The sequence below is a fragment of the Brassica napus genome, chromosome A10 (assembly GCF_020379485.1).
Source record: "Brassica napus cultivar Da-Ae chromosome A10, Da-Ae, whole genome shotgun sequence".
Taxonomy (NCBI): domain Eukaryota; kingdom Viridiplantae; phylum Streptophyta; class Magnoliopsida; order Brassicales; family Brassicaceae; genus Brassica; species Brassica napus.
The window spans coordinates 13,266,582-13,290,814 of NC_063443.1; the positions used below are offsets into that span (position 1 = coordinate 13,266,582).

Here is a 24,233-nt window from a genome sequence, read left to right on the forward strand (position 1 = left end):
ATACTTTCTATATGTATGAAGTAAAACTAACTTTCATTATTTCTAAAAATAACATTTTTACCAAAACAATAATTTCCAAATATATATATATATATATTATTTTAAATTATTTTTATATGAATTAAAATAAAAAATTGTAAACTTTAATAAAACTAATTTTATTTACTTAGTTACTATTGACTTAAGATCAATATAGATAATACATTAATATTTTATATAAATGTATCACCTTTTGTTATGAATTTTCAATAACTCCAAATCAATAGTAATTTGATAAATTTAACTATCAAATAATTAAAATTTATAAAAACACAAAAGTATTTATGTTTAAATCCATCTTTAAGAAATACATAATTTTTATAATATTTAAGCCAACAATATAATTATTTTTAAACCATGAAAAATTAGATATATTTTTGATTTTAAAGCACAAAATAATTATATATACATATTAAATTTATATTATGTTTTAATTTCATTTACAAAGTATTTTCTAAATAACTTTTTTAAATTATGAAAATAAATAGTATATTAATTCTTATACAAATTAATTTAAATTTATACAGTACTTTGAACCACTTTTTATCCACTTTCACCATTCAAATATATGTTTCGTACCGCTAGATCCGCTTGATCCACTTATGTTCCGCTCAAACCGCTCGATCCACTCTTGTTCCGCTAGATCCGCAACGCTTGATCCGCTTTTTCCATTCGGAGCCTTATTCGGATTCTATCGACGCTGACTTTTATCGTGTAACAAACTATGCAGGATCCACACTCCAAGACTGTGCATGTGATAACATTCAAGATCGACTAGATATATAGTCTTCACTCGATCAAAAATATTGTGTGGACCATCATGAATCAAATTATTGACTCTAACACTGCTGGACTCAAGATTGAGTTCCAATAGTTTCGGCGGGCCTACTTAATTAATAGTCAGTCCAAGAGCTTAAGGGCCCTCTTTGCTAATTAAATTCTTGTTGGCATTTCTAACTAGAAAAGTGGTTCGTCCGTAATTTACTGTTTTTCATTAAATGAAAACAAGCACGTAAGTGATAGTTATCACGTGAGAACCATCTGTTTCTAGTCCATATGAACCAAAATTTCACAAAACAATGTTAGTTACTTAGTTATTATTAGTTGCTTATTAGTAAGCAGAACAAAACTGTAGAGTTTTAGATTGATCCATATTAGGTTTTATCTTGCTTGGATTAAATGATTGATTTCGATTGTTCGTGGTTTTAGGTTCGATCGAGTGACTAAATGAAAACACGAGAGCAACGCAAGACAATTTGTTCATCCCGTGTTCGCTGATCTACTCACAGGGGAGAGAGTCGGTATCCCTCAATAGCTCCACTATCAAAAATCCAATCAAAGTTACAAGATCACAACAATGGTGATTCTTCTAAAATAGAGGGATTACACGAGAACTTAACGAGCTTATCATTTTCTCTGTGAAGTCGAAAAGTCACTGCCAAAATGGTTGGATCTGACCGTATACCGCCTCTGCAACTCTGTCGAGCTTCACCCTCACGATCTTTAAGCTAAGTCTTCTTCTCTCTCGTTCTCTGATTTTGATCTTCTCTTTCAATTTGAATCTGGCCGTTGTAACAACTTTATCCATTCTAAGATGTGAAACAAATCTTTTCACTTATATATGATAGCATCTGGGCTGAGATTTGTTTTTTTTTTCCTTTTGCAGGTTTCGGACGAACCAAGACTGAGATACATGACGATGAGCCAGAAAGAAAAAACCTATTTCGGAGTTTGGCTGAATCAGTTCCACAAAAACTATAGGCAATAAAAAAAAAACAAATCTGAACAAATCACAAATAAATTATACAAAACCTTGAAAACAAATGGACTATTAAAAGCAAGACCGGCAGGTAAATAACTCATATTCTTTAGCTCTGAAGAATTTTAAACTAAACTATATCCAAAAATAATTAGAAGTTAATAGAACATAACAATAACCTAACAAGGAAACTAGAATTAACAAAAAGTCAGCCTGCAATTAATACATGCAATCATGTAAACAATAGTTTCATACTATTAATCATCATCTCCTATCTATAATTAGTTAATAAAAGCTTTCTTATTGTACAAAAACAAATGGCTCCGTCATTTCTGAGCATCGCAAAGTTCGTTGAGGCAATACTTCGCCGGATATTCTCCTCCTCTGGTCTCTCTCTACAAACCCTTTCCATCGACTCCGAAACCACCATACAATACTGGGGTCCAGCGACGTCTGAAAACAAACAGAAACCGTCTCTCCTCCTTCTCCACGGTTTTGGCCCTTCCGCTGTATGGCAATGGAACAGACAGGTAAAAAACTCTCTATCTACTTCCGTCTCTACATTCCAGACCTCGTCTTCTTCGGCGGCTCCACCACGACCTCCTTTCGCTCCGACGAAAACCGGTCGGAGATGTTTCAGGCTTCGTGCATGGGGAGGCTGATGGAGAAGCTCGGTGTCGAGAGATATAGTGTTGTCGGGACGAGCTACGGTGGATTTGTGGCGTATAACATGGCGAAAATGATGCCGGGGAAAGTGGAGAAAGTGGTTCTTGCTAGCAGGGGCGGAGCTACATTAGGTAAGTAGGGGGCAGTTGCCCCCTATAAAATTTTAAAATTTCATTTAAATGCTTAGGAAAAAATTGATTGCCCCAGTTGAAAAATATTTATTGCCCCCCCCCCCCCCTCCCAGCAAAATCAGCTCGCAAAGTTTAATATAAAGTTTCCATTATTTCTGTTTTGTTAACATTATTATGTTGCCTTATTTAATTTGAACATTAAACCATTATTTCCATTTTTATATAATGAAAATGATTTTCTTTCTTCAAGAACAGTTTGCTTGATAGTTTTACTGAACAGAAAATTAATATATATTTATCTAATAAGTAAATTACTCAATGACAATAAAAATACAATATTTTTATTTTAGTGATTATCTGTTTATTTAATGAGTGAAAAATCTTCTTAAAAAAATTTCTTTATGATTTTGTTATTTTCATCATTTTGAAGTACCATAAATTTTAAGGAAGACATTTTAAATTATAATCAATACTTTTTTAAAAAAAAAATTGTTTTATAAACTATATTCTATAATGAATTTATATAGTTGACAAAATGAATTTATTAAATAATTAATATTTAATAATAATTTTATTTATAATTATTATTTGCCCCCGGTAAATTTTTATTCTAGCTCCGCCACTGCTTGCTAGCTCCGGGGTTAATTTGCGGAGAAGTGACAACGAGGCGTTTATCGCAAGGGCCAAGTGTCATGGCATCGTGGAGGTGATGCTTCCTTCCTCGGCGGCGGATCTCCGGAGATTATCTGGGATGATATCTTCTAGGAAACTAGATTATGTCCCAGATTTTGTCTTGAACGACTTTTGCCAGGTATTTTGATATCTTACTTCTTTTGTTGTGAAAAATCCCGTAAACAATCTTATAAGTTAAAACCTCAATCTTATAACGAAGTTTCAAAAAAAAAAATCGGAAACCTGCATATATAAGCATATAAGTAATACATCCGAACGGACGTTACTTTTTACTAATGGATACTTGTGAAACGCTAAACATTATATTGCCGTTAAAAGGATTCACAGTGATCATCCAAGTTTGTTATTAAAAATCAGTTTTGCATGCAAAATATAGAACCACGTTAATTCTTTCAGGAAAAAATATTGTCCGCACACTTCTTTAAAATTTGAATTAACTAATTATACAAACGAAAAGAAAATACTGGAGCATAAAGATGCACTTCACTAGTTTATTTTTGAAATAAGTGATTGATATAAGAGTAACTTTAACGGTAAAATTACTTAAAAGATGTTTTCTCAGTAATATAATAAAAGTATTTTAATATTATTTAGTTATGTGATTAAAATTTATTTTATTAAAAAGTATAAACCACTAGAAATGAAATACTTGTCATTTAGGTATGTAGAAGGGCTCTTAGAAGCTCTAAATATTCTTCAAGAACCCATGGTTGGAGATGCTGCAAGAAAACAACAGAGCTTGTCACTTTCATTTGGTGATATTTTACTAAAAGCTTGTATAACACGTAGCTCCCAAAAAAGGACTAAGTAAATATTTCTCACTTTTTATATAAAGTTAAAAATATGTATATCGCTATTGAAACCTGAATTTGGCTTGCATGATTAATATATAATAATATTCAAAAATGGGGAAACACACAGAAAATGTATTCGGAGAAGAGAGGGGAAAAGACAGAACTTCTGGAGGGGCTCAGTATTGGGAGGGACGACAAAACAAACGTTTCACCGATTCAACAGGTTTGCTAATCGCTATCACAGTATCACCATTTTTAAACTATCCCAACGTTAATATATAACTCCGTTACTTGGTTTCTGACATTTAGTTAATTATACTTCTTTGTTTTTGAAAAACTATATAAGTAACTACAGTTTTTCATTAAAACAAAAGGAGATCCCTATGGTGCAATATTTGATTGGATAGTTGTATGATAATTATCTTATTAGTAGCACGTACGTAGACCCTAAAACTTTAAATTAGTATCAATATGTCTTGCTAGTGTTCAATTTAACCACTAAATGCAAACGGAATTTTAATTTTTTGAATTTGGCATTTACATTTCCAGTAAAGATTTTAATAAATCAAATATATTTTATATCAAAAATAACAATGTGACCTTTAATTAAAGCGTCTGCGTATTAACATTTTACAAGGCTTGCAATAGTCGAGGCTGCAATAAACCTACAATGTCTCGTAACCATAAGAACATCTCCAATTCCACTTTATTTTCTACTCTGACTGTGAACGGATTTCGCCTCTGGCCTCTGGGCACGTCGGAACCGCGCGAGTTCACCGGGGTGGGACCTTCTTCTCCTAATTGTTTCCATTCTACCAACGAATTTTCTATAATAATTCGCAAATCTAAATCGGCTAATTGTTCTCAGATAGCACCCGCCCCAGTAGAAATTTCTCGGTATTCGAAGCTTCTTAGGACATTAGGGTTCTATAGGAGATTTCTCAAGGATTTCTCGAAGATTGCTAGGCCACTCTTCTAAAATGGAATAAAATAAAATATGGAATAAAAAATGTTTCAATCCAACTTCATTTAATATTTTACTCTATAATGGAGTTTACTCCATAGATAGCGTAATCTATTTTTTTTGTTCATTGTTCCATTATGTAGTGAGATATAGAGTTGAGTTGTATCAATTTTACTTTATTTTCTCATTTACTCTATTTTGAAGAAAAAAATGGAGTTTTATATTGGATATGCTCTAATGAGTAGAATAATGGTAAAACTAGAGTAGTTTTGTTTTATCATTGTATTTGTCTCTAAACTAAGTGATTACAACAAATTAGTTTATGTTATTACATGATTACAAGTGGCAAGAAATAAGTGACATATATACATAAAATACTTATCTCATATCTTAATCCATTTAATTGATTTAAACTAAATGTCTATATACCTAAGTGATAACATGAATCATGCAGGATGTAATGCTGATATGGGGGGAGAAAGATCAGGTTTTCCCTCTGATAATGGCCCATGACCTCAGAGAGTAAGTCTTTATAAATTGTTAATATCTTAATCAATGCAAGAAATAAGTGCATTTTATAAAATTATCTAATATCTTAATCCATTTGAAAATGCATGGCTCTTAATTCTCTCAACACATATGGTTTCACTATATCTCAATAGCATAGAGCTTTGGGTGTTCACTGTTCATTGCCTGGTTCCGTTTAATTTCTTTCTCCAATTAGAATTCTCGCTCGAGTCATAATGGTTTTTTAAATGGTTCCAGGATGTTGAGGTTTAGTGGCGACACTATAAGCTTTCAAAATATATAGAACATAAAACACAACACTGGATAACCAATATCTATGATGTAAATTAATTAATACTAAAATATGTCACTTGAGCATCTCCATCCTCACTCCATAATTTACTCCAAAAATAAAGTGGAAAATAAAGTATGAACAAAAAATAAAAAAAAATTATTCCATAAATAGAATATTTTTAGTTTTTTTTGTTCATACTCTATTTTTGGAGTAAATTATGGAATACAGATGAAAATATCCTTATAAACGAATCAAGCAGGTGGAAATGTGTGTTTATTTGATAGTAAGTATAAAGGTTTAGAAAAAAAAGTAAGTAATTTAACTATGTATATACCAGGATGTTGAGGAAGAAGGCGAAGCTGAGAGTGATACCAAAGACATCACACACACCAAACGGAAAAGTCCAAAGAATTCAATGGCATTGTCATGTCTTTCCTGTTACCTCCCTCTTCTTCACCATAATTGTAACATCCATATTAAACTAATAAATTATGATATATTCCTCATTTTGTCAACATTTATTAGAAAGTATCTGTGACAGTCAAATACTTTTGAGAAATCTTTTACTATATTCCATGTGAAATCCTACTATATAAAAGCTACTAATTTTGAGGCTTCTTAGGAGTGCCACATAGGATAAAATATTCTCTACCAATCAAACTGTCACGTCATCGCGAATGTTTAGATGATGGGTCTCGAACCATCCAAACCCGTCAAAATAGCCAGCCCATTGTATAACTTATAGCTTCCTTTTCTTTAGCCAACTTGCCTCAGACATCTCCAGCGACTCCAAATCTGTTCGTCTACCCAACTTCACCGGTATAACTTCTACGACTACAACAATGACACTTCAATGCTCCATTATAACTCATCAAGTGAAGACTCTTTGTACCTCTCCACATCCCTCTTCTCAATCTCTTGCCCAGTTCCTTAAATTTGATTTGTCACAAAAAGTTAGTGCATCATATAGTTTTTGAAATTCAAATAATACTAGGTGTTTTTCTGCACCATGTACAATGATAAATTTTTTTAAAGTTAAATTATATTTAAAATGAAATTTATTAATATTATATATTTTATTATTTTTGACTAATATTTAATATAAAGTTGACTATTTTTGAGACTATAATGTTTGCTATTGTGATCAACACCTTTTTGCAGTACTCTGTTTGTATCTTTTTTTATTAGTCATCTTTCTGTTATTTTTTTCTTTTTGGTAAAATGATTAAAAAAAAGACTGAAGCTAAAATTAATCTGATTAAAAAAAAGACTGAAGCTAAAATTAATATTTTTGTTCTTGATCATTCACGTTATCTTCAAAGTTAATAACATAGCCAACGTAAATGATCGACGTTGAGATTTCAGCTTTTCTGATTTTTACTATTCTAATGTTCAATATAATTTGAATATTCTCTTTGTTTTATAACATAATGGTTTAAAAATATTTTTTTTTTCACTATATAAATTGTTTTTATATTTCAATGTAACTTTATATTTATTAGATATTGTGTAGCCAATTAAATTATGTAAATTACTGTGTAATTGATTAAATTTATATATTAAATAACAGATTTCTAAAGTAATAACTTTTAAATATTACATATTTTAATTAAAATTGATTACATTTTGAAACATATAGAGTAATCTATAAACTAACTCTATATAGATATGAAGACAAAATTGTAAACTGATCTCATCTTGAATTTCTCTCATTCTGTACATTCTTAATTGGGAGGAGATAATCAACATCTAATTTTATGTTACTCTCAGTATATTAGAAATAGTCGAACCATAAATCAATTAAGGATGATGTAAGGAAGACATAAAGATGTATTTCCAGTTATCACAAATATAGAATCAATTGGCAATAACTTAATTATGTCCAGCGTAGGACAACATAGAAGACTTTCCATACCTTCTAATATTATAATATCTCACTATATTATTGGTTAAATCAGTTTTCTCTAGCACAAATACTCACTCAATTCTTAGAGTTTAAGCTTTTCTATCTGATGATATTAGTAGTTTGATCCAAAAAAAAGAAGAAACGGTCGAACTGTACATTATAATTAGAGAAAGAAAACAAGCAAAAATCAACCGAAGACTTTTAAGGTATATGAAACAAAAATTGGAAATATCAATTCTCTGCATTTAAAGAATAATGCAATAAAATTGTAAAAATACAAAATAAAACAAAAAAATACACAGATTGAAAGATTTAGTAAAATAAAATCATAATATAATTTCTATAATTTATAGTGCTCAGCTACACTAAAAAATCTAAATTTACAACATACACAGTTTTATTTACATCTTGAAACCTATTATATAATTAAAATGATTCTAAAAAAAGTGCCAGCACGAAGAGTTAAAAAATATACAATAAAATATAATACATAACGTTAAAAATACATTATCACTGATCACTAAAAAATCATGTTAGTAGTAATAAAAATGAGATGACAACATATTTATTAAAACCATAGAACGACACGCAATAAGGTGTTATTAAATATACAAATTACAAATTAAATATGCTCAACGCAAACACACATAAAAATGAGACATCATATTTGGATATATTTAAATAAATAATTTTAAATATATTATATTCTTGATAATTTTAAAATTACTTAAAAAGAATCTAAATTATTAAAAAAATAATATACAAATAAAACTAAAGCAATATTTTGTAACGTAAAAATAATAAATGAATAAAATATATAGTATGTTAATAAAATAGATTTTAGATTTTAAAGACTTCTAATTCATGTAATATTACAAAATTCAAAATTTGTTTATTACAATTAATATTTTACATTAGATATATTAAAATAATATTCTAGATCGATATTCAATTGTCAGTTTTCAACTATTACACGTAAAAAAATATTATTAAGTACGCTTTTTTTTAAAAGGAGGTTTTATATTTTAAGTAGGTTATTGGAGTACTTTTTCTTTTCGTAAATTTATTCGAGATGAGATTCCGATCTTTTAAACTAAGATAATTTGTGTTCTATACATAATTATATTTTTTTTGCGTAACTCTAAAATCTCGGACTTGATTTTTCATATTTTCTTAGTTAATTATGTTACATATAATAGAAATATTTACTTCAAACTAAAAATATAAAAAAAAATCAAATTTAAAAATTAGTTATATATAATTTAATATAGAAAAATTTGCATACAAATAAAAATGATAAATGTAACAAATTTAAATATATTATCCGCGCGTAGCGCGGAGAAAGGATCTAGTATTCAATAAGACTAGATAACTATATAGCCTGTGAACAATATATCGAGATATATAAGAGATGATTATTTATTGATGTTCCGCTCTACTAAATTATTCCATGCGACCATGCATGGCCCAGAAGATCGTGAATTCATCTATCTTATTAAAACTCAAGTACAAAATTGGAATGTTTGGAGACTTGAATAGGACTATTAAAAAATTTAGACTGTTTGGAAACATGGATTGTAGTCTTTTAAAAAAAAAATATTTTTGTTTGAAAACAAGGATAGATTAAGAAAAAAAGTAATGGGCTTATGTTTTTTTTTTTTAAATTGAAAGTTATCTAGACCAGTTTTAAAATATACCAAAATGGGTCAATCTAATTGCCTACATTTTTTTTTCTAAACTAACCATAAAACAAAATTTAAACTTTATATACATATTTCAAATCAAAATAATAATTCAAAGTTGATTTATATTAAAAATTGATTCAAAAATATACATATATTCAAAACTGGATTTTTACTAAACTATTTTTCAATAACCATTATAAAACAATATTATCAATATATATAAGAAAAATATAATACAAAGCCCAGTTTGAAATATCAACTTAAATTATGGTTTTTATATTTCATATTAAGTTTTAAAAATATAATATATGTAATTATTTATATGATGGTATGTATAAAATACTATTAATTATATTATTACTTATATGATGGTACATATAAAATACGATTAATTATATGATGACAAAATACAATATATAATAATGACTAGAGATGGGCTTTTGGGTACCCATACGGGTTTAGTTCTGATCGGTTTGCATTTCGGGTTTTCGGGGTCAAAGATTTCAGCCTTATTAGAATGTTTCTAAATTTTGGTTTGAGTTCGATTCGGATCTTTGCGGGTTTGGTTCGGGTTTGGATAACTAATTTAAATTATTTTTAAATTCTTAAATCATTATATATTTTAAATTTCTCAAAATGTATAAATAAAATAATATATTACGTATAAATTTGAATAACATATATCATAATACTTAAGCTTAACATATCAATTAACTTGATTTAAAATTTTGGATACGAAATCAATAATTATTTTAAGTATTTTTGGTGATTTGAGTATACTTTAACTATTTCAGATATTTACTTTAGACTATATATATATATATTTTCAAGTATTTAAACTAATTTAAAAGTATCATTCTTGATATTTTATATACGTTAAATCTAAAAATAATTAATATATATATAAGTATATAAATCTATTTTTAGATAAATTCGGATACCCAAATACTTCGGTTCGGATCAGATTCGGTTATCTAAATAACAAAATTTTGAATAATTAGAATATTTAATTAATTTATGTTCGGGTTTGGTACTATATTTTTGGATCGGTATCGGTTATGTTCCTCGGATTCATTTTTCCTAATACTAATAATTACATGAAAAACAAATATCAACATATTTTTCAAAATATACACCCGCGCAGGCGCGCGGGTCAAAGTCTAGTTAGAATTTTAAAGCAAATACAACATCTTCGTAAGTGTGTAAATCAAACGCATGTCTTCTAAACTACACTTCCGTTAGATAATGTAAATTTTATTTTCAGTTCTCAAAATTATAAAAAGAAGAACTCATCAACTCTCCCAAACCTTAGCTTTTTAACTCTTCAGTTCTACACAACACCGGCACGGGTATTTTTGGAAACCTATTGTAAAGTTTTGACGACCAGAAAAACATCAACAATATACTACAACGACTATGACGACTACGTCGCAATCTTAAAATATACTCTAAGTATCTTCTGTACATTCTCAATTTACTCTTCCATAATGGTTACAAAAGATAAAAGTACGTACTACCGATTGAAAATAGTCCACTAGCATCCATCTCTTTACTTCTTGTATAGTTTTTGTAGCTATGAAACCCATGTGATCAAAAAGAATACGACAGATCACTATTAACGAGCTTACTTTAGCTAGTTTGGGTCTTCTTAACCGTCTGTAGTTCCTCCCTTTTGTCTGGCCAGAACTTTACTTCAAAGATATCAACAAACTCTTCATGGGATATTGAAAAATGGCGGCGGCAAAAGTCTTTTCAGTTAGTACCATGTGATTATCAAAGTGCCTAACTAATTATTTGGTGAGCATACGTTATCTGGTAAAGAGTATTTCTAGAACCTAATATTGAGTAAATCATACGACCAGAGCCGCCCAAGACCTGAGTAGTTTGAATCAATTAGGCAGCTAGTGAAGATCTAGCTCGATCCAAGCGGATATGTATTTTATAGGTTATTTAAATATAAGAATCCAAAAATATGAAAGTAGTATTTTATAAAGGGATCTAGAATTTACCATTTTCGTAATGGCTTCTCTAAAGCTCTAATCACATTAAGCCGGCCGTGGTTAGGACGGAACATAAATTGTTAGAAGGCTTTCTATCTAGCAACAGATGGTAGAAATTGATTTACGAGAAGTCACGGGGACATTAGTTTTTTTCTCCTTTCACAGATACGCTCCCCCAAAATATATATATTTCTTAATTAGATATGGGCTACGGCAATATTGGTAAACGAAAATGTGTTAGACGTAAGAAATAAGGGACGAATTAGGAGGCAAAACCAGAGTTAAAACAAACTCGATGACCAATAGAAGAGCTTCTTTCTCAAGCTGTTGCTTTTGATTAAAAGAAAAGTTGGTTGTGTAAAGACAAGCAACCAAAGGATCAAACTTGCGTCAAGTAATTTAGGTATTTAAATGAAAATAGCTACGAAGTGGATTATGGATAACATAAATGGCGACCTGGAGCAGATGGGAAGAAGGGATTAAGCAACGCCACATGATCGGACGGATCACTCAATGGGTGGGTGGGGGGGGGCAACAACATCGAGTAGGGTTTAAGTGGTTCGGACACGTTAGATTCAAATTGAAATATTAATTGAAAAGAGAAAAGTGTAATGAGAGTGGGTCTATAGGAGAGGGCTAAAGCAGGACCCATGACAATGATCCTGATGAGATCCTATGTTGATACGCGGTTTTGATTGAATTCGAATGTTTTACGCAACCCACCCTTACTAGTCTTCTTTCTTTTGTGTTTGCCAAATTACCTGTATTTATACGTGTCAAACATGTATATTGTGTTACTGTTTAGACGTTTAATTATTCCATATCAAACGAAATTATACGCACCATGAAGGTAATAATTAATTATATTCCAAGACTAGCTAGTTGTTTTTTAAAATTTCACTTTTACATAGTGTTGCATTTTCGGTGTTTTCTTTTTAATATTGATTCATTATGATATTACAATTATGAAAAATATTACATAGACGATCCGACAACCGATAATATTATATGTTTTATAAGGATTTACACCTAACTGCATCACCTGAGCCGTCCTACGAATTTACTTGCACCATGTTAAAGATCACTTATAAATTTTTCCTCTATAACTTGCATAATTGTTTGATAAATCGTTTTTTCCAGAAATAGAAACATGAACTTGTTGGTGTAGAATCATTAATAAATTTAATGAATTTTTAGTCAAACCACTAAACTAAGAGAACTTTCACATATTTTCGGTGTTTTAAAACCGAAAATTAAACAATCGATGCCAGAAGAGGCAAAAGAAGAAAAGCTAAGGGGAGACAAGAAGCAAATTAAAACCAAAATAATAACATTAAATGAATAATTAACTTCGTACCAATACAAATGAAATATTCGGCCTCCGAATTAGAGTATTACATAAATATAAATTTTTAAATTTGTAAAAAAGATTACTTATTAAAATCTTAACTAAATTAGCTATGATTTCTAAAATTTCAGGGTGGACCATTCTTCATACATTTGGATTGAATTTTTTTGAGTTTTTTCAAATTTGTACTACTGTTCGTATTTATTTTGTATAATTCAAAAATGTTGTTGAAATCTTTATATTTATTTTTTTAATTATCACGATAAGTATATTACTTATGAGAAATGGCGTTCTACCTATAAAGTACTAATGACAAAATCTTGAAAATTTAGACATGTAATAATGAAGGAATCTAGAAGAAGATAAACATAAAATCTTCTAAAAGTGGTAACTTTGAAAGCATCCTATTCGGCAATTCCTGTTTCTCCAAGGAAAATATTAATAATTATTTTAAAATAAATTAATATTAATAAAAATGAATAAAATCAAGCGGAAGAGGAAAGACTGTCGGCTTTAATCGATTTTGTGGTTCTTCCTTCATATGTGGATAAGCCTCACCGTTTTTCAGACAACAAAAGATGACCCATCTCGTCATCGACACGTCACATTCATCTCAGTGCCTATCCAGCGGGAACGGTCAACAAAACGCCACGTGTTGAAGTTTCATGGCTCTATCTTCCACGAATTAAAAAAATACTAATGGAATATCGTATAAGATAACAATGTTGATTTTACGAGGCTAATTTTGCTAATAGTCCTTCAACTTCTGGAATATCTACAAATAGTTTTCTTTTATAAAAAATGGTATATTATTGCCGTAAATATCTAACAATTTTAAATAAAATAAAATATTTTGATTAGCAAGTTGAAAAAAAATCTAGAGACAAATTCAAATTTTGCGTACAAAATTCACAAAAACAATAAACAAGTTTTTTCTTTTAAAAGCAAATTTATTTTCTGAAGAGAAAAACACAAAATTATTTGAAAAAGAAATATAAAATAATATTTTTAATTAAATATAATTTTACAACATAAATCAATCTACTCTACCAAATTGTTATTGAATAATATTTTTTTATCAAAGAACTTGGGGTGGCAATATGTGAATAAGAGAAGTTGGAGAACTAAATTGGAAATAAAGAAAAGAAGGTGAGAAGTGCATGCAGTATGCGTGGATGAGGATAAGGTTAAGCCAACAGTTACTTCTGTCCCCTCTCTGTCCTTTCCCTCAAATACTTAACTTATCCTCTTCTTTTCCTTGCTAACTTTAAAAATTTTAAACAATTAATGACAACGTGATAAATAATAATTATTGCTTTTTGTTTTTATTATTTAAAGTTTTATAAGAAAACCACCAGAGCACCTAGTATATATAAAGATCTCATCTTCTCTCCTCTTTCATTTCCTATCTATCTGTATTGTTAAGTTTCAAGGTTTTCTGCTAAGTCATTGCAATGGATAGAGTTGAATCTTATATGTTTAATTTCACCGATGATCAGTCTTCTTCCGAGTCTCTCTCTTCTTCCTCGGCTTCTTCTTCCATTGGGAGGAACAGCGACGACGAAGAAGAGCTTCACGGCGAGGGAAAGTCATCGGAGGATGAAGCAGAGTCTTCGTACAAAGGACCTCTTGATCTGATGGAATCTCTCGAAGAAGTCTTGCCCGTTAGGTAAAAATCTCTTGAAAAACTTCTAAATTTGGAAACTCCTGTCTGAATCTTGACAAATTCGGAAACTTTCTGATATTGTGAATGTGGGTTTTGTGTAGGAAAGGGATATCGAACTATTACAGCGGGAAGTCAAAGTCTTTCACGAACTTAGCAGCTGCTGCCTCGGCGCTGACTTCCTCTTCGTCGATGAAAGACTTGGCGAAGCCGGAGAATCCTTACAGCCGTCGGAGGAGGAATCTCCTCTGCCATCAGATCTGGGAGAACAGCAAAACGACTCCACGTGGCGGGATCTCGAAGAAACACGTCATGAGCTCGAGCAGGAGCGCGTTGACGCTCGCCATGGCGGTTGCTGCTGGGGTGATGGCGAGAGAAGGATCTTCTTCCTCGGGAGGAGATTCGTCGCCGGGATCATCGAGTCCGACGACCTCGGGATCTCCTCCGAGGCAGAGAGTTGGTAGTCAGATGATGATGCTTCCTCCGCTGTATCCTAGTCAGAGTCGAGAGTCTTTTGGTGATTTGAAGTCGACTAAGTCGCCATCGTCCGGTTTTTGCGCTTGGAGATCGTATTCGGTGGCGGATATTCCGAGGTGTTTTCCGGCGACGGCTAGTGGTGTTGGGTCCAGTGACTCGTAGGAATGTTAACAGTTGTTTTGTTATTATCTTAATATGTTTTTGAAGTTAACCTTTTTTTAGTTTTTTGGAGTAACGTCCGGTGAATGTATATACGAGTTTAAATTTTTAAAATGGATCCACACATCTTTTTCATTTTGTGTTTAAAAAAAATAAAGGTCATCTATTCGTTATCGCCCAAATCTTGGCGCACTCAAATCTGATAGGTGGAAATCCAAAATTCGCATTTGTTCTTATCCAAATCCAAGTTTTAAATGCCAAACCATATGAAATATTTTTATATTTATCTTTAAAGGGACAAGTAGGAATCAATAAAATTATGAAAGTGATAAGGATACGTTTGGTGAGAAGGAAAGCATATCCGGTCGACCAAAAAAAAAAAGAGAAGGAAAGGATATGCAAGTGATAATGTTATGTTTGGTGAGAAGGAGAGGATGGGGTGGTTCGAGTCTGACACACCAACCTTCTCTTGAGTACATTTTCCACGCAGACGCATTTGCGTCCACTCTTATCTGGCCAAATTTGGAAGTTGTTCAACGTGGATTTTGCTGGTGAGAACGGCCATGTTGACTATCATGCTGGAATTTGTGTAACATATAGGTCACAGAAGAATACAAATTACAGTACTTAATTGGTCATTGGTCGGCTGGTCTATACAAAGCCGTTTCATAAAATCTTATCAAATATTAATTTCAAGATTCTATATTATATGTATATATGATCATAAGTAATTACAAGATTCAACATCTCTATTATACCATTTTTTTTTGATCATCATCTCTATCATACAAAACCCTTCATTGTTTCTTCTTGGCCTCCAAAACAGATGGAACCAGCCTTCTAGCTGTTTGCACTTGTTTCAGATTTATGGAGCTGGAGAAGTAATGAATTTGAGACGACAAAGATCGAGCTCAGTGCCATTAGTCCACCTGAAAGCAAATTGATAGTATAACTTAACCATACTCTATATATGATTGGACTGTGTCAATCCACAGAGCGGAAGTGAGATGAATCTTTGTTTCTTTTTTTGTAATTTATTTAACTGGAATCAAGCACACTTACCGGATAAGGAAGGTGTCATGGCGAAATCATACTGAGGAAGCAAGACACCTGCAGCTATAGGGATCGAGATGACATTATATGCAATTGCCCATGCCAGATTCTGATAAACTTTCGACATTGTCGCTTGTGCAAGACTCAGTGCATCCACAACCTACAGAAAAAAAATAACATTAGCTTTGACCTTATATAGCACTGAGTCTTGAGCAATAAACTTATATGGTTTTGGTTCTTTGTCTCGTGGATGAATATGCAAGTTAACTCGTTAAGAATTTGATTATATAGCAAGGAATAATGGAGAGCTTTACATGTGAGAGTTTGTTGCGGACAAGTATGACTGATGCTGCATTCGATGCAGCGTTTTCTTGTGCCTCGATCTTTAGTGCTATTCCAACATCAGCTTGAGCCAACGAAGGGGCATCGTTTATGCCATCCCCCACCTTAGGAAACACACACCAAAATATCCCCCGTAAGCCTAACCATCCATCTTACACGGGAAACAAGTTGAAGATAATGATTCCTTGCAATTCAATTGAAGATCTTACCATAGCGACACGATGTCCGGAGGATTGAAGATTAGATATAAACTCGAACTTCTTGTCAGGAGACAAAGAATAGTTGGTTGATTCACTCTCAATCCCCACATTCTTTGCCACTGTTGCCACTGCCCCTTCCCTATCCCCTGATAAGAGAATTGTTTTGATGCCTTTCTCCTGAAGTCTTTAATAAGAAGACCAACATAAAACTTTAGGCACCCTCGATGATTACTGTTTCAGTTAAGCCGATTTTTTTCATAGAACTGAAAGGGAACTACTAGGAGTAGTACTACTTAGTTTCATGAAAACATGCACTCTCTCAAAAGTTTAAAACCAGTTGTTTATTTTTAAAAAGGGAGGGTGAAAACTACCTGGCTACAGTAAACTCAGCATCTTTGCGCAAGCAATCAGATATTGCAATAGCACCGATAATCCCTTCTCCTTCGCGTCCCACGTAGACAACGGTCTTTGAATACCGAGACGTCAATGATGTTCTGGATAGTTTACGATCCAAATAATTTTCCAGCTTAACTACGTCCGAGGAGTCGTTCTTTTTGTGGAAACGATTGGCAACCCATTCAAGTGCACCCACAGCAACCAAACGTCCATCTATTTCTGCCAGAGTTCCAAAACCTGGTTCAGTCAATTGGCCTCTTGTTTCTGGAGTTTCCAGATTCAGCGCTTCTGCCTCGTTTACAATAGCCTTTGCTATTGGGTGTGTTGCAGTCTTCTCCACCGCAGCAGCTAGTTTAAGAACTTCTTGTTCTTCGTAAATTAAAGACCCAACACCAGAGACGATAGGTCTTCCTTCAGTAAGAGTCCCTGTCTGGAAACATAATGCAAATTATGATCAAGTGAAAATATCTTATTTTCTAGCATCTTCCATTTTGATAATAAAGAGATAGGCGAGAGAGAAAGATTGGTGAAGAAAATCAAATGAGACACCAAATATTTAGCAATACCTTATCTAAGGCAACACAATCTATGGAAGCCAGGCGTTCTAAGACATCTCCTCCTCTGATAAGATATCCCCGCTTTGCTCCTGGACAGATTTCACCAGGTTAGCTTCTCACTGTTTAATTACAAAATTTTCTAGTAATATAACGTTCAGACATCCCTATAATTACGAATGATAACCACAATGACGGCAGTCTTAAGTGAATACGGCTCAAACTAGAAAACTGGTTCTTTAAGATATCTATGGCCATTTTTAGTAATTTTCATAATATCTGAAGAAACCATCAACAACAGAACTTTTACAACCTATTGATGATCTTTTATCTATTAGGGTAGTTAAAAAAAGATCAGAGAACAATTGGTAGCTTCAGTATCATCTGGGATCTTCCTAATAACTTAAAATCTTTGCACACAATTAGGTTACTCTTCTCGGCTAGGTTTGCGGACTTTTAACTGCATGCAAAACAATATGCTTGATAACGTACCAAGAGATGTGCCAATTAATATGGCGGTTGGTGTTGCAAGGCCCAGTGCACAGGGGCAGGAAACTACCTGGTAAATAACAAAAAACGAGTTAATATGATGTTTTTTCACCAAAGTTTCTCGCTATCCTTCATTTATCCCACATTCCCTTCTCGCTAATTCACATTATCTCCACAATTATCGGTTTACATCCCTCAATAAGTTCGTCTAGTCCCAGTAACAAACTCATATTTTGATACTTCACATGAAAAATACACTTTACTTTTCATGCTCACTCACCAAGACATCCACGGCCAGTTTTAGGCTTAATGCCAAAGGATCTCCATCAGGTCCAGCAATATCATTGAGCAAAACATCTGGGAAGATGTGTGAACCAATGTAATACCTGAAACATTAAAATAACTGAGTCTTTACTTGGTGATCCTGAACAGGAAATTGACACATGACGCTTCGTTTACACTACAACTAAATAAACAGATTCCTGCTAAAACAAGTGGAAGCATCTTATCGAATTTTAGAAGTTATTTCCGGTAGATATTTTGAAAAGAAAACCATACCAGAAGGCAAACGTCACTGCAGATAAAGACATTATAGTGTAGACAAATGGTCCAGCTATTGCATCTGCCAGCCTCTGTACAGGAGCTGCATTACCTTGAGCTTCCTCAACCTAAAAGTTCAGTGTTTCATAAGGTATTCATATTTTAAATTCTCACAAAGCATCCTCGTAATCCAAACAATCCTACAAATAGAGCTCATTCATATGTTGTAGGTTAACCTGATTCCAGACAGGAGAGGATGAAGTTAAGACTTACAGAGGAACCGAGGGGTTTGACTTAATTTCCTACATACTTTCTTGTCTGAAATCAGGTTTCTATATGCAGGTTGCGACTGATATTTCTATTCGTAGCTGTCTTTCCTCCTTTTGTTTTGGACGAGGAAAGTCAGCTACAAACTATAGAGATTGATGGCTGCATTTTTTTTCACGTGATGTTTTGAACAGATCCAACGTTTTACACTGTAAATAACCCTCACACTGTGTAACTTTCATGAAGATTCCTGGCTCTAGATTCAGTGACACTAACCATTTTAACGATTTTAGAAATTGTTGAGTTGGAGCCAGTAGAAGAAGCTTCAATCCGTAGAGGGCCATCCTGAAATACGTAAAGCAAATTTCTTGTTTTAAAAAATCCTGCTGATAAGCAGCAATATTTCCCCCTCAGTTTTGTTAAAGTAGCCTATACATACCCAGTTTATTGTTCCCGCTGAAACTGAGCATCCTTCTTCTTTATACACGGGAAGTGACTCTCCTGTCAGCATAGATTCATCCACAACACTTCTTCCAGCTAGCACATTCCCCTATGCACAAAAAATCAATTCAACTTGATCAAAACGACAGCAGGAACTTTCAGAGCTAACCATTCACAAGGAATAATAACCATGCTGTTTTGAGAAAATAAGAATTATAATAACTCATATCCATTATCACGGTGCAGAAGAGAATGTGAAATTTAACTGAATCTCAACGAGCTGATAGATCTCAAACTTTTTTCCTTTTCCAAAATTTTCTTTTTTTTTTGCTTTCAGATACACACACTATGATTTTAAGGTATCAGACAGTGCAGCATGGATAAACTATCACTTACATCGACGGGAAACGTTTCGCCAGGCAAAACCAAAAGCGAGTCTCCAACTCGAATCTCATCAACTGGTACATTGATGCAAATTGAATCAGAGGAAAGTACAGAATCAGCTGCTGTGTTATTTTCTGATGAAGTAATAACAAGTCTTGATTGAGTGGAGATGAGTGACTGCAAAGGCACGTTAAATTTTTAAAAGAGAAGGAAAAAGCCTTCAAGTTGATTTTGGGAGCAGAACCGAAAAGTGTCCAGCTTACCAATAGTTCATTCATATCACTAGATGCTTTAAGCTTTGCTCTTTCTTCCAAAGAACGACCAAGGAGCACAAAACCAAGCAGCATGACCTGCATACTAAATGACAAGAGCTACAATCAGAAATCTACCAATGAAAAATGTATTTCCATGAAGTAGAAATAAAAAATACGAAGTTTTCATCATAGTCCCTTGTGGATGTAATAGAGAGACTCACCGGTTCCTCAAAGAATGAAGCATCCCACTCTAGATCTGGATTAACAAGTGAGATCTGCATAATTCACAATGCAGAGAACTGCAGTTAAGTAGACTAGGATACTCACTAGTCAGAACTAGATCACAGGATTAAAATACTCACCAAACTGATGGCAAATGCAGCCATAGATCCCAATCCAACTAACGAGTTCATATTAGGTGATCTTTTTCCGAAAGCCTTTATGCCATCAAACAGCAACTCTACAATATTTAGTCTATTCAGTCATTTGGCTTTCTGAATAGCCTCAAATAAGAAAGTTCACTGCTACCATTTTAAAGCATTTACACAAGTCTCAAATAATAGTAGGAACCGTCACTTTCACCTAAAAAGTCTGAAATTCATCGTTTCTCTCTTATGACAAGTTGAACATTCTAATACAGAAGAGTTTTATCCGTTTCGATAAGTTGGATTTCTGAATAGCCTTTGAATGACTACTTATACCATTCGAAACATTGATGCAACAAAGCTCAAATATGCAATCAGAGTATATACTAGTATCTCTCCCTAATATTACTAATTACTCAACGTATATGCATTAGCTGGTAAGCATTCTAGACTGAAAAGAATAAGAGAAAAAGATATTTAAGCAAAAGCAAACCTCGTCCTGGTCCCAACAAAGCTCCAACAGCCAAACCACCTTTCACGTAAGAGTTGTGTAGCAAGTCCCAGACTCCTCCTAGTAACACCAGGTGCAAGAGAAAGTCAGAAACTCCATTTGTATTCAGAAAATAGCATCTAACATAACGAGAATTTTCATTGGTATTCAACTCTCTAACATGCAAACAATAATATGCAAAACAATGTACCATGAGCAACGTGTATTCCCACGGAATGAAGAATATGCGAAGTGTGAGATCCGCAACACAGAGCCACCAACGTCCACGCAAACGCCACACGATTCCTGCTCTTAACAAGCAATTCCTCCTTCTTACTCACCATCTCCTTCCACTTCTTAACATTCTCCGCCACTCCCATCCCGGAAACTCTCCTCTTAGCCTCAAACCCACTCTCCGTCAATCTCTTAGCTAAGCTCTCCGCCGCATCCGCCACCGCCTCCTCAACCTCAGGCTTAAGCCTCACAGCGGCGGTTTCGGTCAACATATTAACCACAGCAGACGCGACTCGGTCATCGGACATCAGAACCGATTTAACCCGCGCGACGCAGCCTCCACACATCATCCCGCTCACGTCGAGGAGAACAGGCTTATCATCACTCGCAACGGATTTCACAGATTCGATGGTAGATTCGATCGATTGAGTAGTGATCTCGATCGAGTTTGATACCAGGAAACTAGGTTTCGAACCGTGCCGTTGGATACGAGAGCGGCGATATCTAGGAAAGATTCGCTTCGAGAATTTAGCGTCGAGGAACTTACCGGAACGGAAATGCAGACTCGACGGTGGAGGAAGAGAGAGGCGGAGGAGATTGGTCGCCATATTTCGCCGGCGGGAGTTGAACGATCGTCTACGATAGTGGAAAAAATCCAGTGGTGGTATGGGTTCGTTTTAAACGGTATCCGAAACGGAATAGTCAGAGACTGACACGTGTTTTACCGCTTTTTTTTTTTCTTCTCGTCCACAAAGAGTTTTAAGCCGCGTTTGTGGAATTTTTTTAAAGGCCCAAAACTAGTAGTGCCAGGCTGTCACCAAAATCAGAAAGATAAAACGCAGCGTTTTTGGAAGGTTGACTGTAGTATCTAGAGACTGGGTAAGACCTTCTGGATGAAGGAGAAGACTGACGTCACGTGTCACCAAAGTCAGAAAGATAAAACGCAGCGTTGTGAAAGGTCGACTTTTGGAATACGTAAGACTCTGGATGAACCAGAAGGTTAGTGTTCCTGGGACACAGTGATGATAACAGCGCCACGTGTCCCCTGTCTGAAATATCTATTTTCTGTACTTTATCTTCTTCACCTTGTCCGAAAAATCTCAGAGCTCCGCTGCAATGGAGGTCACTGCGAACGAACCAGATATGAGAAGCTCCAAATCCTCTCCGAGAGTGACGATACCGAACTTCTTCGTGTCGCTCTCCTCGGCATTTACGCAAACACCTTCCGTGCGTACGAACAAGCCCAGTTTGCGACTTCTACCACCAGCTTCAGACTCCGTCAAGTTGATTCAAGACTTCCATCGTTCTCTACTCTCCGCGACCGAGAAATTTGCAGGTTTCTTCCATTCGCTCGCCGCTAAGAACCCTCTGTTTCAGGAAGCGGTTCGCTTGTCCTCCGAGTTTCGCTGTATCTGCGACGAGGTAAACACTCCTACCGTGTTTATGAAATATGGTATTAAGGGTTAGTGGAGGAGTGATTTTGTGAGCCTTGGATGTTCAAAAGGATGAGTCTTTTTGTTTGATTTTATCAGATTCGTTTGAGGAACACTACAAGGGTTAGGCTTGCCATGTCGGATCACGGGTTTGCAGCGGTTCTGCCTGGAGATTCAGTTGCAGGAATGGTGGTTGCTAACGGGTTGATAAACTTCCTCAACATCTACAACACCGTACTTGTTGTCCGTCTAGTACTCACCTGGTTCCCCACTGCTCCTCCTGCCATTGTTAACCCCCTCAGGTCCGTAGTGTTTTCCTGCTCTCAGTGCCACTATTAAAAGTTTCAGTCTTTACATCTTAGATCATGAATCTTCTATTTTTCAATGCTGGAGGTAGTCTTTGGGATCAACTTACTTTCTTGTCCCAGCTCATGACTGGTTTAAGGATTTGTTAGAAACCTTACATTTGAGTTTTGTTGGTTTCTGATTATGTGTATGCGTGTACCATTGTATCAGCACTCTATGTGATCCATACTTGAACATATTCCGGGGAGTCATACCGCCTCTTGGAGGATTAGATTTGTCTCCCATTTTGGCCTTCCTTGTTCTCAACGCCTTCACCAGCAGTGCTATGGCGCTTCCTTGTGAGCTCCCACCAGCTGAAGGAGTGACTTCTCCATCATCTTGTGAGACAAAGTGGATGAGGAGGAGAAGGTTGAGTAGCAACCAGAACCAAACACCGAGCTCTGCTTAAACCTTATTAAAAAAACAACTCCTCTTTTCTTCGCTTCAACATGTGACATATACTTTTCGAGTAATTTTATTCATCTGCATCTCTGGATTCTGAGTTTTATTTTGTGTGTAAATTTTCTTTATAAAATGAATAAAAAGAGTTGTTACTAAAAACATTAAAGAAAAAGAGTTATGTTCTTTGTAAGATTTTGCAAAATTTCAGGGAAAATGATAAGCTTTGTTTTCTTCATTAACAACTTCCAGTAAAGGGTCTAAGCAGAGGATTTGCATTTCAAGACGAAAACAAGAAGGATGAGAATGACGAGCAACCCACCAAACGAACCACAGAGCCTGTGAATCCAGTTAGGATCAAACCTGGTCAAGCTCTGATCACAATACAGGGACAGGGCAATGGCCAAAACCAAGAATAGAAGGAGCACGGGTAGCGAAAACATGAAACCAAAGAGTTCTTCTTCCGGTTCTTCATCTTCCTCTGATAAGCTGTCGATGTAGAGAGGCGAGAGCACGGCCAGTACCGACAAGCTTATAGCCAGAAACTTCCTGGACGAAGTAAACCTGGATGATGATCCTGTTTCCATGCAGAAAAAGAAAACTAGTAGAACAATCAAGATACAAACTGGTAACTTCTTGGTCTTTATCTTTTTGAAGGGAAACGGTTTGTTTCTTGGGGGAGAATCTCTACATAAGTTGCAGGATAGTGTCCGAAAGCGGTTAACAATTTACACAGGAGGAGAGGAGAGGAGAGATTTTCCACTTGTTCAGAGGAATCTTTTTGTGTCTAATGGCCACACATTGATAAAAAAATATTCCATAGAATCATATGCCATTTTTCTCCTTTTTTCTTCCTTTTAGTACCATCTTTTTCTAATAAAGTAGTAACTGTTAATCTATTACGAATTCTGGAGATGATTTGGTGTAACAATAAAACATGGTTCATAACTTCAATGACATA

General features: G+C 34.1%; 4 protein-coding genes and 1 pseudogene across 4 annotated transcripts; 3 read left to right on the forward strand and 2 right to left on the reverse strand.

Moving 5' to 3' along the window:
• The first annotated feature begins 1,168 nt into the window (after nt 1-1,168).
• LOC106371675 lies at nt 1,169-6,417 on the forward strand (annotated as a pseudogene).
• Nucleotides 6,418-14,010: 7,593 nt separating this feature from the next.
• Nucleotides 14,011-15,221, forward strand: LOC106371678 (protein OXIDATIVE STRESS 3 LIKE 2). The gene is made up of 2 exons (XM_013811766.3): nt 14,011-14,456; nt 14,555-15,221. The coding sequence occupies exons 1-2, from the start codon at nt 14,242-14,244 to the stop codon at nt 15,087-15,089; spliced, it is 750 nt and encodes a 249-aa protein (XP_013667220.2). The 5' UTR covers nt 14,011-14,241; the 3' UTR covers nt 15,090-15,221.
• A 529-nt stretch (nt 15,222-15,750) lies between these two features.
• On the reverse strand, nt 15,751-21,801 carry LOC106371676 (copper-transporting ATPase PAA2, chloroplastic). The gene is made up of 17 exons (XM_013811765.3): nt 21,073-21,801; nt 20,865-20,942; nt 20,369-20,466; nt 20,228-20,281; nt 20,016-20,102; nt 19,765-19,929; nt 19,367-19,477; nt 19,204-19,272; nt 18,679-18,788; nt 18,401-18,506; nt 18,124-18,190; nt 17,644-17,723; nt 17,053-17,507; nt 16,691-16,865; nt 16,454-16,585; nt 16,149-16,299; nt 15,751-16,015 (listed from the first exon to the last, which is right to left on the reverse strand). Exons 1-17 carry the CDS (start codon nt 21,701-21,703, stop codon nt 15,927-15,929), a joined length of 2,658 nt encoding a protein of 885 aa, XP_013667219.2. The 5' UTR covers nt 21,704-21,801; the 3' UTR covers nt 15,751-15,926.
• A 355-nt stretch (nt 21,802-22,156) lies between these two features.
• LOC106371679 (ylmG homolog protein 2, chloroplastic) lies at nt 22,157-23,465 on the forward strand. Its single transcript, XM_013811767.3, has 3 exons — nt 22,157-22,517; nt 22,628-22,830; nt 23,045-23,465. The coding sequence occupies exons 1-3, from the start codon at nt 22,212-22,214 to the stop codon at nt 23,280-23,282; spliced, it is 747 nt and encodes a 248-aa protein (XP_013667221.2). The 5' UTR covers nt 22,157-22,211; the 3' UTR covers nt 23,283-23,465.
• Nucleotides 23,466-23,477: 12 nt separating this feature from the next.
• On the reverse strand, nt 23,478-24,017 carry BNAA10G14350D. Its single transcript, XM_022693377.2, has one exon. It carries the CDS (start codon nt 23,857-23,859, stop codon nt 23,533-23,535), a length of 327 nt encoding a protein of 108 aa, XP_022549098.1. The 5' UTR covers nt 23,860-24,017; the 3' UTR covers nt 23,478-23,532.
• Nucleotides 24,018-24,233: the final 216 nt, after the last annotated feature.

Bases quoted from the DNA above. Each gene is read 5' to 3' on its own strand.
- LOC106371678 (XM_013811766.3), top strand. From the start codon at position 14,242: ATGGATAGAGTTGAATCTTATATGTTTAATTTCACCGATGATCAGTCT. The intron at 14,457-14,554 runs GTAAAAATCTCT...GGTTTTGTGTAG, and splicing joins GAAGAAGTCTTGCCCGTTAG to GAAAGGGATATCGAACTATT.
- LOC106371676 (XM_013811765.3), bottom strand. From the start codon at position 21,703: ATGGCGACCAATCTCCTCCGCCTCTCTCTTCCTCCACCGTCGAGTCTG. The intron at 20,467-20,864 runs GTTTGCTTTTGC...TAAATATTGTAG, and splicing joins TTTGTTGGGACCAGGACGAG to AGTTGCTGTTTGATGGCATA. The intron at 18,507-18,678 runs GTATGGTTTTCT...TTAATGTTTCAG, and splicing joins GCAGTGACGTTTGCCTTCTG to GTATTACATTGGTTCACACA.
- LOC106371679 (XM_013811767.3), top strand. From the start codon at position 22,212: ATGGAGGTCACTGCGAACGAACCAGATATGAGAAGCTCCAAATCCTCT. The intron at 22,518-22,627 runs GTAAACACTCCT...TGATTTTATCAG, and splicing joins TTCGCTGTATCTGCGACGAG to ATTCGTTTGAGGAACACTAC. The intron at 22,831-23,044 runs GTCCGTAGTGTT...CCATTGTATCAG, and splicing joins GCCATTGTTAACCCCCTCAG to CACTCTATGTGATCCATACT.
- BNAA10G14350D (XM_022693377.2), bottom strand. From the start codon at position 23,859: ATGGAAACAGGATCATCATCCAGGTTTACTTCGTCCAGGAAGTTTCTG.